Here is a 13,502-nt window from a genome sequence, read left to right as displayed (position 1 = left end):
GATTTCCACTCTGGATTTCTGAGGCAGTAGACAGGGATGGCTATACTTGTATTTCCCTGGTGCCTGTACACTGGGTTCACCTTGGTGGACAAGATGGTTATTTCCCTCACCTCTAATTTCATCGTTTCATATGTGCTCTATCATAACTCCACCCCTCTCCCGTTAGTATGTTGGTATTCACCCTCTAAGAGGGTCACTGCAGCTTATCGCCTGTCAGCCCAGAGGCTATTATGTAAAACTGTCTAACTTGCTCTCACCATATTTTAAACTGCTCTCAGATGGAATAAATCCTCCTGTACTTGCCTTTAAGCTACTGCACCAAAACAATACTAGGGATCACTGACTAGTAATTACATTGGAAATATTTTCAAGTCCACTCTAATGGCAGTGAGGCCAGATTGGAGTCAAGTTTTAAAATGACTTTTATTGTTTAAGAGGATTGTGTAGTTTTAAAGTGATCATTCTTAGCGAGCGATCCGCTGTTGCCACTTCATGGAAATTGAGCTATCACAAAACCAAAAGGCTATATAGCTACTGTACAAATGTTCTAGTGTTGTATAATATTGCGACACAGGAAGGTTAAAGAGGAAGATTCTGGTAGGTTGTAAACTTAGACTGAACTTTGTGCTACCCAAACCTCTCTCCAACTGCGTTGGCACAGCAGAATATTTATGTGTGTGTCTAAAGACGCCTGCAGGGTGTGCATGTGTTGGAGAAGGATTTCTTCACCATGCATCTGAGGGCAAATAAAAATGTCTGTGAGCTGTGTGAAAGGTACATCTGTTCAGGTGTGAAATACTATTTTGCTATTTTTCCACAGCCACCTCTCTGACAGTTTTTCTCTCTGGTTCTTTTGCTCTCACTCTATTGCACTCCGTCTTTCTGCTCTATGGAAGTGAAAAATGGAGTTGGTGATTAACTTTCCAACCTGTGCAACATCAGAAAAGGAATGACAATTTTGTCTGAATGATTTTGATTGTCTCCTTTCTCCCTATCCTGCACCTCCTTCCTGATTCCTCCCCGTATCTTTCTTCCCCAGAAAGCTGATGTCGGTGTTGAAGAGGTATCTAGATGTGTCCAGTCGAGGAGAACAGTGTGAGCCCATACTCCGAACCCTCAAAGCCCTCGAGTATATCTTCAAGTTTATTGTTCGTTCACGCATGCTCTACTCGCAGTGAGTACTTTAATTTTTCTGTTTTGTTTTTGGATCCTCGACAATGCAAATAGAGATTCTTGAACACACACAGAACCCAGTGACTCTGCATTGCCAAAGTAATTGTTTTTGACAGCTCTGTGAGAAACGCCTGCTGATTACAGCACTAAAGGCGCTAATAAGCATTGATGATGAAGTGTAGCAACCAAATGATCTAGCTAATGTCAGGGCAGGACTGCTGAATGGGCAGCCAACATGGCCAGAAAGGTTCCAGCAAGAGAGACACCCACTGTGCTGAGCCCAGGGCTGCACCATATGACGAGTGTAAACACCATTTATAACTAGTGAAAAAGTTGTTGCTGAGAGATCAGACAGATGATCCAGAAACATGATGTTCCCTGCCTGTGGGTGACTTGAATGACTGTTGATGATGTGTTGATGCCATTGGATGTAGGTACATAGGACACAACCCTGTAGAATTCTGTATGAATGTTTATAGAAATTAGTTTTGAGGGGATGTGTGTGTGCGTGTGTGTGTGTGTGTGTGTGCGTGTGTGTGTGTGTGCCACCTGGTCAGTGACAGTCTGTCTTTTTAATCTTCTAAAGGGCATCAGGGGCTTTTGATTGTTATTTGATGAGAAACTGGAAATGGGAAGAGATATATAAATTTGGGTAATAAATTTATTATACTGAGTTTACTCTGCCAGTTGGGGACAAGGGCAACTCCATCAAACTTTTAAGGTCAGATTTTGTTTGTTCCAGCATTCTCATGAAATTATATTGGTATTATTGGTATACCCTGCCCATTCTGATCTGGATGCCCATGTTTTTAGAAGATGGAAATCTAAGTTTGTGAATGTGAGAGCTTGAGAATGAGGCAACAATGAGACCTTGATATTAAGTGGAACTAGTAAATCTTGGATAAGTTTGAATCTTAGTAACCACGACTTCAAGGTCAGAGGTCACTGAGAGTCACAATAATGTCACAACAATGACATTGACCTCAAAGTCAAGGTCAGAGGTCAGGTTTTCTGAAAATCTTGTGAACGTGATAACTTGAAAACGAGACGACATAGGATTTTGGATACCATTGGTGTGTGTACTAGGAAGCTGAGGGTCAGCACTGGCGGTCACTGAAACTATGCCCATTTTAATATACAGTCTACAAATAAAAATGGAGATACATATGCCTATTTAGCAAGGTGTTACAAAATGCTATTATAACAAATGGCAAGATCCACTGTCTCAGAATGATAGAATTAGAAAATGGCAGATTTCTCTGTCAGTGAGTTCAGATTTTTCTGCAGGTTTGTCTTTTTGTGCTTTTCTTTGTGTTTATGTATGTGCATGTGTGTTCACACAGACATTTTAAGCAGACATTTAAGCATTCTTCTAAGTAGATGCTTTTGTGTGTGCATGACATTATCTCATCACTGGTCCTAGACTGACTGAGCTTCAGTCACCAGCATCCCCTGGGTGTTTCTAAAGCGATAAGTCTCACTCTTCTTCTCGGCTTCTCTTTCTCCTTTTCTGTCTCTTTGTCTCCCAACTACCTGCTGCTGACAGTTTCAGCTTCCTCTGCATCTAAAGTTTTCACATCAGATTTCTCCTCTACTCTAAGGCCTTGTCACGCAGAGAGAAAATCACATATTCAGGGGAGCCACTGTGCTGTAGATGCATCTGTAGGGCTTCATCACCGTCACCATGAAGACTAGCAGTCATTAATAGTTAAATAGGTGGCAGGGGCAAGATTTATTAGATTGTCAAACCAGCTTCGTGTTCAAAATCTATTATGAATGTGTAATGTGTACTTCAGAAATATGTAAGGCAAGCAATTCTAAATTTTGCTTCTTTTTGTCCTTCAAGCTTCAAGCTTTTAATTTCTCTGGTGTCTAGTTAATCGCTCTCACAGTCCCCTTTATTTTGTTCACCTCAAGTAAACTGCATGTAATTATATCACATGAAAAATGTTTTCTAATATGAAGACTTATTCTTATTAATGTGATAAAAAATTATTAGATAATCATTTTATTATGAGCTCAGTGTTTTCTAGTTATGACAATAGAATTGTTTCACAGCAGCCATTTTTATATTACAAAGAAGGTAAACACAGGTGTTACTAATCACATTAATCCTCTGCATCTAATTTAAATAGAACTTTAATGTCATTAGTAACACCTGTGTTTACTTAGCAGTTCACCTGAAAATGGTTGCTGTGAAACAAGTCTGTGTCTGAGCTTTTGAATTTTGTTATCTTATTGTTAACACATCTTATTATTTAATATAAAAGCAGGCGAAAAGGGATAGTACTTTGACAGTAAAAGACTAATTACAGGAAAAATAGTTCCCAACTAAAATTCAGGGTCACATTGATGCGTACCTTGGGACTCTGTTCCATCGATCAGAATTTCAAGCGTTACAGACCAAACAATAATCAGAGGATTTTTCACAGTTACGCTCATTGATGATGCATCTTAGAGGTTTTGCTTATTCTCATTTCAGTCAAAATATTGCAGCATTGAGCACTTCGACTCCAGGGAAGCCCATTAAAATTATGAATCAGAACAGGGAGATATTTATGACTAGAAATTCATATGTCATGTTTACTGGTGCCTTGAAGACATTATTTTTACAACTACAGTATCTGCAGCTGAGTTGCTCTTCAGCCCCTCTTTTAATCAGACTTTAATCTCTGCCGGTCACTCCTTTTTTAAGTTTACATAATTTTGTGTTAGTGTATGCTTCGTGAGCAAATAAAATTTACGTTAAGAGTAAAGTGATCATCTATTGTGTAAAATGCAGGAGAAGTGCATATTTGTGGTTTGAGTGCACAATCCAGTCTTGGCATAGCAGCACTAATACATCAACTGTAGATAACACCCACGCAGGTGTGCACAGACACACACAGAAACACTCACGCACAGACAGGGCTGGTGGATTAGCAGGACAATGCGTGTGTAATCATAACTGTACTCTGCAAAGAGCCCAGTGATAATACCTCTGTGTGTTACTGCCTAATCCATCCCTCCACATGCTAAATTTGCTGTGTGCCACATGCTAATCCTTCCCCCCAGCACTCATAACTTCCATTGTAATTAAAAACTGCACAGTGCAATTGAATCGCTCAAACACAGTGAGGAGAAGGAGGAAGGAAATGGGTGGAGAGATGGATGGCAATAAAGTTTGCTAATGCGCAAGCCCGTAGACCTGAGGGGATGTTAGAAGCAACACAGTCAGCCAGCCTTTTCTTGTTACAAGATGCTGTAGTTACAACAGTCAGTGCTTATCAGTGTTCAGTTGCAAAAACTGGCTTCATTTTGTTAGTGTAATGCTGCATTGTTTTTTCTCCATTACTATAATTGAATATAGGACATTAAATCAAAGATATTGCTTTGCTGTGTAATTACCTAGGCAGTTTTCCGTGGGTTTTACAGCTTCGTATGCTAAAGAAAACATTGACTTAGGGTTTTAAGTGCACTCCTGTTACAGAAAGAAGATACGAGGAACTGTAGCCAGTTTAGTTGATACCCCATTTCTGGAAAATCACAAAAATTCAGATGCAGTGTCACTCTGTGCTAAGTGACTTTGATTTCATATAAAGAATGGCAGCACGGAAAAGATGAAGATAACTTAACAAACATTTCATTACAAGTCTGGAATCAGTTTAAACTGTGAAGAGAAACACTGGTTGTTTTTAGGAAAGCCAGTAAAACTTATCAGCGGTATAAAATTGGCTACTTAAGGACTAAGGTTGTTGTGGAGCTGCAATAACAGTAGATTTAGGATTTGAGGAGATGTGGACTTTTTTTAACCCACTAAATTAGTTTGGCTTTGGCTCAGGAGGTAAAGCGGGTTGTCTGCTGTTTAGAAGGTTGAAGGTCTGATTCCCAGTTCTTCCATTTTGCTTCTGGCCATCATACTGACCCCTGACTTTCCCTTATGCATTTACTGAAGAGTGTGTGTAAACAGTGTGTGTGAATGTTGGATAAGGTGATTAGGTTTAGATAGTGTATGTGTGTGTGACTGGGTGAATGAGGCTTTGAGTGCTCATTCAGAGTAGAAAAGTACTCCAGTCCATTTACAGAAAAATCATTCAAGTACAGCAGGCATTATTTAGTAGAGGACAACATTCCTCTTTGAAGTGTCTGACTATGGCACGCATCCTTATGAATGACCTATGAATGAGCTACACATGACCTGACCTCTTGTGATCATATTACTTCTAGAAGTGCGTGTCTCAGCTGCTTATGCAAGAGGATCTATTGGTTTGCAAAGAGAAAGAAAATAGAATAACATAAAATATTGTGAATAAAACCTTGAAATAATTATCCATCAGTCTCTGTTTGTCGAATTAATCATTTATAGTACAAACTGATATATGTATCAGTATGCATATGTATCAATTATAAATGAGACTCATTGTGTCTTTTTTTGCCCTTTTTGCCCTTTCTCACTCTCATTGATTACTTACTACACTTGTTTATTTTCTGCTGTTTTAATCCGTAACTTTTCTTTTATAGCCTGTTCACTATTAATATTCCTCTGTAATTACTGACACTGTCTCCCGTCTTCTCTTTTCACGTTTTTCTGCGCTTCTAGGTTGTACGAGGGGAAGGAGCAGGAAGAGTTTGAGGAGTCGCTGAGGAGGCTTTTTGAGTCAATCAACAATCTGATGAGAACAGACTACACCACCACACTGTTGCTCAGGGTAATCACATACACTCACCCTGCAGCCACGCTTCACAACCTAGTGCACCTCATTACATTGTTTTTATATACTTTTCATCTTTACCCAAACCCTTTTTCCGCTTCTTCTGTTTTGCTAGATGTCCTGTCTCACTATGTCTCACCTTCGCCTCACGCTCCCACTTCTCAAAGTCTGTTTTTGACTGCATCAGTATTCTGCTGCTTAGTGTTTTCCTCTTATTCTCTGTGCCTACACGTACACAGACATACAAACAGAAAACATCAGTAAAAGTTAGGTAGAAAGACAAGAGCCCAGTGAAAAATGAAACACCCCCTTTAAATACATGTGGAGAATGCCTGTTTGATGGCAAAGTCACCTTGCACAGGGTTTCAAGACAGTAATTTAACACTATTTACTTGTTGCGTGTTGTGTGTGTGCATGTGTGTGTTGTTAGGTTGCTGCTCTGAAGTACCTGCCAACAGTCCTGCAAGATGTGGAGAAAGTATTTGATGCCAAGCTTCTCAGGTAAGCTTATCCTTAAACTCACAAACAGAGAGACATGCACACACTAGCAGTTTATCTTTGGTCTTATTCGTTCACACCTACAGAGAGAATATATGAGCGTTTTCACCTCAAGTTTTCCACTTGGCTTTATTCAGTGACCCTTATTCTTCTATTTCCTCCCATATTCCATCGTGGTTAAACCTTACCTCCTTTATCAGGTGATAAAAATCCCATCACACTGACGTGGACACAAGGACAAACACTCCAACACACTCTGCTTCTCCTCTATGTGCCCCTGAGTGAAATGACAATTTTACCAGAACCATCAAACAAAAGCCATTTGAACCCCTTCTCTTTTATTCTCAGTCCTGAAGAACAAAATGACTTAGAAAGACTGGCATAACCTTTCCTTGACCCAACTGAAACATACATTCAGTGTGCATACTTCACCAGTTAGTATGTTTTCTTGTCTTGCCACATTCCGTTTTTAAACCTTCCCATCCTCATATATTGTCTTTTCACCTTTCTGTGACCTGTGGGGTTTTGTGTGTCTGTGTCTGAGCTCGTGGACTGTCTGCATTTGCCAGTTCAGTCCCTCTAGTGGCTCGATGTCAACACAGTGTCACAGAGGTGCTACCTTAAACACCTGCCTCACACACAAAGATGAGTGTTGAGGCAGAGTTAAAAGTCAGGGCATATATTATCATATTCTGTCTTTTGTCATTCATTTCCTTTTTTTATCTCCCAATCCCAAACCTCTTCACTCACCCTTTATATTCTGTCTTGTGCACTTCTTTACACACATATCCACAAATATATCGCAGCCATCTGAACTTGAAAGTAAAGTCCCCTTTGCATTCTTGATCAGGATCGCCTCGAGCAGAGTTTCCACAAGCAGGCCATGTGAATTACAATTACGCTGCTCGAGGTGGACATCAAAGCTTTGTATCGTGTCCTGTATAGTTACATTTCTACACCTTGTAAACTCACCTGTAGTGTGATCTGTGCAGTGGTACTAGTGAAGACATTGTCTGCTAAGGATGTGTTTGGTCACTCAGGGTATCTGCAGCATGTCCACAGAGTATGTAGTGACATTTTGGATTTTAATTAGATTCAGCCCAGATGATTAGTGGACTTCAATGATCCTCTATACTCGAGCCTGCTCCTGTGCCAGCGTGGGGGACATCAAAAGTCACACGGACGTTTGTGTTATGTTTAGTTTGGGAGCAGAAGGTTTGCATTTTCTTCTTTTATGCCATTATTGAAAGTGCTGCAGCAGCCTGTGTGGCATAATTCAAGGAGACAGAGACAAAGTGAGATACAGACAAAAAATTGAGACCGAGGGTTTGCCATGTTCTGAGCGTTCAATCTTTCTAAGTGGCGTCAGGGCTTGCAACCAGCCCATTTAATTATTCCAAAATTGAATTTGGGGCAGAGGATAAGTCAAACCCATGTCTTCATTAAGATGTGTGCAGACTTTAGCTCATTTGTTTTCCATGCGGCATACACTGCTCTTCCCTGTGATACAACTGCTGCTTCTAGTGGTTGCATATTTTATATGTTAAAGGTGATGTGTCTAAACCAGGGATGGTTTCGCTTTTGATCTTTGAAGCAGTTACATTGTGTGAATTAGTAATGCTTGGTGAGATGTATAAAATGTGGAAAAATATCATTTCTGAATATTTCGTGTGTCCAGTTGCTGTTCCCCATGTGATAATCTTTTATGATTATTCATTTTCCTCTGTGTCATTTTCTCCCCGCAGTCAGTTGCTGCATGACTTTTACTCCTGCATTCCTCCTGAGAAACTCCAGAAACAGAAGGTGGCCTCTATGACTGAAATTGTCAGCAGCCAGCTCTTCCAGAGACAAGGTGCATCATTTTTTCCATTAACAGTTTTCAGCACTGAGTTACAAACAAACAGCAGACTTCATGCTGTGTAAAGAGCGAATCCCAAATACACATATACATTCTGAGTGAAATCCTTCAAAATCCTATAAAGCATTCGTTGCTTCTTACTTAACAGTAGTGATCAAGTTAAAAGGTCTATTATACAGTAAGTAAATCTAGCTCAGCAACTGTACCGGACTGCTTCTACTGTACTTTATGGCCAGTGAGGGTGCTCTTTGCACTAAAGGTTTGAGCACAGTAATACAGAAAGGGTAATGTTCCATCTCCTCTGGGACAATCCAGTAAAGCACTTAGATTAAAAGCATTAGCCAAACGGTAAAGGACATAATGGGTTTGTGAGCATTTATTCGGTTTACTGCAATAAAGACACATGTTCTGATGAAGCCATCTTTTAGTTACATCAAACTGACAGTTTAATGAATTTTTCATAGTTGCCCGATTCTCTTGTGAATTTCTTTGTCAATAGATTTCAAAATGAAAGAATAAGCCTAACTTAAAATTGTCAGTTGCCTTAGTCAGGATTTATTTTTGTGTTTAGCTTGTCAGGTAGTCTTCTCTGTGGGGCCTATTTTCTGTTGAGATCAAAGAAACGACGTAGCTGTTTGATGCTGATATTATAACATATGATTTTAGTCCTGCTAAGCTCACCTACACTAACATTGCAATCAGCGCAATGGACACGAGTCAGATACCATCTTATTACAATCAGCACAAGTGGCACCGATTTTTGTATTTATACACTGATGGCAAAGGTCACTTCAAGTAAGTCTCACAGAGATTAAAATGTCTTGAGGCTGGTGTGCGATGTGAGGAGATTTGGGTTTTGACATTCCAATGAACATCCCATGTCCAAAAGCTATAGTGCAAACTGAAATGAGTTGACTGTTCACAGCTCACTAGGTGTTGGTGCTGAATAGAGAGAAAGATGAGTCCTAGACATATTAATGTCACGGACGATGTCAGCTGTCTGCTAAAGGAAAAGTGATATTGTATGTTTGTAGCTGATAAAACTGGAAGCCCTTGCAGAACTCTGCAGTGTCACTGTCATTAATGTGTCACTTTTTACCCAAGTCCTTCTCTATTCGTAAATGATTTTCACCAGATTTTAAATGCCTACCGGGGACACATCATTTTATCAGTATTGTTCCTTTAAAGTGCACCACACATCGATGATCGCATACTGTGCACCAGCCTCATTCAACCCCCTGCCTCTGCTCAGCCCTATTATGTCTGTCTAATTCGCTTGTAGTGGGCTGATAAGTGGTAAATTCCCCTACAGAGGTCTGCTCGATGATGGATAGAGTGATCCTATGTTGTGCTGCTGTATAATATAGACTCAATAAATGGGTCCATAATCAAACCTCTGCAGTAAAAACTGATTAATTGGAGGCAGACAGTGAGTGAGTGAGTTTGAAACTGATATCAGTCTTAGTGACACTGAGAAAAGCTAGATGACATGCTGGGAAAGACGTATTTGAATCACGAACATTGCTCCCTGTGAAGCATCTCTGAAGCATTCTCATACACAACCTGCAAATATATTTGTATGCATTGGTTTCAGAGTAGCTGAGACTGTGTCTGAGTGTGAGTGTGTTTGCGAATCTGTGTTTGTGCAGTGGTGTATGCTAAGTGGTTGTGTGGACTGCTTTGAATGTTGTTTTTGAATAGTCCGTTGCTGTCAGCTGAGTCGGTATTCAGTTGAGGATATGGTTCTTTGGTATTGATCCTGGGTTAGATGATTGATTCCACAGGGGATGATGTGACAGGTTTGGCCCTCTGGCTTGCTGTCAACATGCTCAGAGTCACACAAGCGATCAAAGTGAAAGCAAAGGCAGTGTAGGGGCATGATGGGGAGGAAAACAGAAAATGTGATACAGAGAAAAAGAGCTAAGTTTTTGAGGGACAAAATACTATCAATTGTGCCATACAAAGTTCTCTAATTACTGCCATGTTTTCTAAACTGCAAATGTCTGTTTAGCTGGACGACGTTGAGATGCACTTAGGCAGAGGTAGTGGAGAGGCTAGTTAAAAGGAAAGGTCGAGGAAGAGATTTTTCAAGGAGCAGGGCTGAAAGAGGAGCATTTAACAAGCTGACTAGAAAGAAAGGATAGAGGGTGACATGATTATTGCTAAAGGATGGTCAGGCAGAGAAGGATAGCTAAAGAATGGTAAAGATGGATGACAGAGGAATAGGGAGGAGATATGGCTTGTTGAAAAAAAAGAGTTAAGCGCACCGTTGAATGGTAGTGTCAAGAGGAGAAAAAAATGGGTTTAGGAGAGTATAAAAATGAAAAAAGAGTTAGTGAGACCAGTAACTTCACTTGCGTTGCTATTAAACAGTCCAGAAATGATTAAAGTTTAAGCCCAGCTCGCAATCAATCTATCAGCAAATCTGCAAACTGTTGGTCACTTTTTCCTCTGCTGCTTTCTTTTCCTCCATATTTTGGCACAACGCTTTCATTTATTATGTCATTTATACACTGGCCCTTTCCATCTCGATCCCTGCCTCACCAAATGAGACCTGACACTCAGTCTAATTGAGATGCATTTTAGCATTGAGATGCTAATAAGGAGGCTTGTATGCTAGTGTGCCATTTATCCAGGACGCTGAAATATGTAGCTGAGCTGAATTATATATTTATAATACCTAATGGCCTGTGGTGTCCTATCACTGTGCTGCAATACATATTTAATAATCCCAACTGTCTGAGCAAACCTACCTACCTCACTCTCCAGGGAAAAATGTCACACTGCTGACACCACTTCAGTGTAAGAGTGGTCAGATGATGGGAAAGGATGGTGGGTGTGTGAGTGTATGAATGTGACAGGAGATCAGTTCTTGTTCATGTTTGACACTTAGTGGAAATGACCAGTCTGATGAGGTTTATTTATTTTTTTATTATTATTATTATTTTTTACTATATATTGTATTGTTAGTCCTTATTTGACTATAAAACATAAAATCTGGAATGCAAGTATTCTTTAAATTTAGCACAAAAAGAAAGGAAATTTGTGTTTGGTCAATGATTTATTTGCTGTAAAATGTTTCTTGGTAATAAGCCTTATACTGTTGTTTATTTTCCCTTAAATGGTCCCACACTGGTAAAAAAAAATGCATTTTGTGGGTTGAGCAGCAGACCCACCAGACAGGACTCTGGTTTGGTGTTGTTTATTCAGTCGGATGATTGAAGTCTGAAGAAACAATATTGAAAATATAACAGTTTATTAATTTAACAAACGGGGGACCCCAATAGCCCTTGGAAGAAGCATAGATGGCAACAACAGCCTGGCACCTCTCCATCATGCTGGTCACCAGTGCACACTGCAGTGGGATGGTATCCCATTCTTCATCTGTCGCAAGTCAGCCAATGCGCTTGTGCTGGTCACAGAATAAGCTGTTTGGCATTGGCAAGGAAGATTTGGCAAGTTTATCATGGGCACAACCCACATACTCTACTCTGCTGTTCAACCCACAAATGGATTCTTCTTACAAACGTGGGAGCACTTCATGGAAAAAACACAAGCTTTACACAAGTAGAAGATTTATTATGAAGATTCATTGTTATAACAGAGAAACAATTGATCTGCACTATTTGTATTCTGCACTTATTATGCTAAATGCAGAAATAAAGCATCCAGCAGAGTGCATTATTTATGATGAAGACCAGTCAGATGGTCACATGTATTAATTTTTCTCCAGTCCTGGTTGTAAATGAACACGCATACTTGTGTGTAGATTAGGGGTGGGTTTTTATAATCGATTTATCGATTAAAATCGATTCTGGCTTGGATTACGTAAAATCGATTCATTAAAATCCTGAATCGATTTTTTAATATAAATTTATTTTGCCCGAAATGCCAGAATCTCAGGTGAAATCTCACAAAACTTCAACAACCACCAAACAGCTAAAATAGTAAATGAGAGCAGGAACACGGATTCTGCACAAAGACTTAAACACACAGCGCAGCCCGCAGATCAGAATCAGATGTCGAATTTCTCACAGTCGGGGCTGAAAGCCGACAGCCTGCTGATTCTGATCTGTCGGCGGGTCCGCGCTTTGTGTTCACGCCCTTTATGCGCTGATTGTAAAGCTGTTAGTTTGATGTCTCTCCAAACAATATTGACCGAACCAGCAGCAAAAGAAGATCCAAACTACACTTCACATAAACATCGTCATGTATTCACTCTTACTTTTACTGTTTTGCTTCTACCATGATGCACAGCTCTCTCTCTCTCTGTATGGTTTTCTGCATTATTCGCTTGCTTGTTATGCACAAGTCTACCTTTGTTTACAGCGCTATCGGCCGACTTTTTTTTTCTTTCCGTTTTATATACTTCCGAAAAGAAAACCTAATTTCTGCCGTTCAATGCTGAACAAATGTAAACTTTTTAAAATTATGCAAAATGCAAAATGCTTAGCCGTGTCTCTAATAAAACCGCTGTAACTTCAGAGGTAATGTTCATATGTTGATTAATGGTTTTCTTTCGTTTTTGATGTACTGCAGAATATTTTTATAAAATCCCAGGCCAGGAAAAATCACCTTCATGTGTTTCTGTGTTTTATCTTCAGCTACTTTGACACAAAGGCATCTGCTGTGATGCTCACACCTTTGATAAAGTCTTGCGTGTGTCAGCTTCCTTTTTATGATACAAAAATATGTAAATGTACTGATCTGAATTATAATATTTCTGACTGTCAAAATTTCCCATATTCAAATCGAAGTGAATCGAATCGAATCGAATTAAATCGAATCGTGGATCGAATCGATTCTGGATCTTGTGAATCGGAATTGAATCGATTCTAGAAATCAGTGACGATACCCAGCCCTAGTGTAGATCTAGTTGTGCGATTGTGTTCAACTTGCTGATGTTGTCTGTCCATGTGTGCTTAACTCTTTGAATCTATGGGCAGTGTTTGAAGGGATCGGGATTTTTTTTTTCTCCCACTCAGAAATACTCCTCTGATTTATTCAGCATACGCTCCTGGGATTAAGGGTCTTGGCAAGCACATAGTGTATCCACACACAAACATGCACAATGCGCACATATCCGTGCTGGCAGACGCGCATAGATAGACATGTGCATCCTGTCATATGGGTTAATCTGGTTTTGAGACAAAATTAAATTTACAAGGCGCATTATGGCTCAATTTAGTCAAATTATTATGCCATGAGGCAATCGCTGTGACAGATTGAGAGCATCAGCACTGATAAAGGAAAAAAAAACAATGAGAGATCAGGGAGAGCAA

The 13,502-nt window shown here is 39.8% G+C and overlaps 1 protein-coding gene across 2 annotated transcripts in view; it reads left to right on the top strand.

Moving 5' to 3' along the window:
* The window catches only part of dock2 (dedicator of cytokinesis 2), a 92,770-nt gene that overhangs the window by 16,477 nt on the left and 62,791 nt on the right, over window positions 1-13,502 (top strand). For both annotated transcript variants that reach the window (XM_085176050.1, XM_085176060.1), the window contains exons 21-24: window positions 1,040-1,174; window positions 5,753-5,861; window positions 6,295-6,365; window positions 8,108-8,214. In XM_085176050.1, coding sequence (XP_085032176.1) covers window positions 1,040-1,174; window positions 5,753-5,861; window positions 6,295-6,365; window positions 8,108-8,214 — 422 coding nt within the window. The remainder of the gene's footprint in view (window positions 1-1,039; window positions 1,175-5,752; window positions 5,862-6,294; window positions 6,366-8,107; window positions 8,215-13,502) is intronic.

This window comes from Neolamprologus multifasciatus, chromosome 2 (assembly GCF_963576455.1).
Source record: "Neolamprologus multifasciatus chromosome 2, fNeoMul1.2, whole genome shotgun sequence".
Classification (NCBI taxonomy): domain Eukaryota; kingdom Metazoa; phylum Chordata; class Actinopteri; order Cichliformes; family Cichlidae; genus Neolamprologus; species Neolamprologus multifasciatus.
The sequence above is the reverse complement of the archived record's forward strand: the minus strand, read 5'-3'. Positions and strand labels throughout refer to the sequence as shown.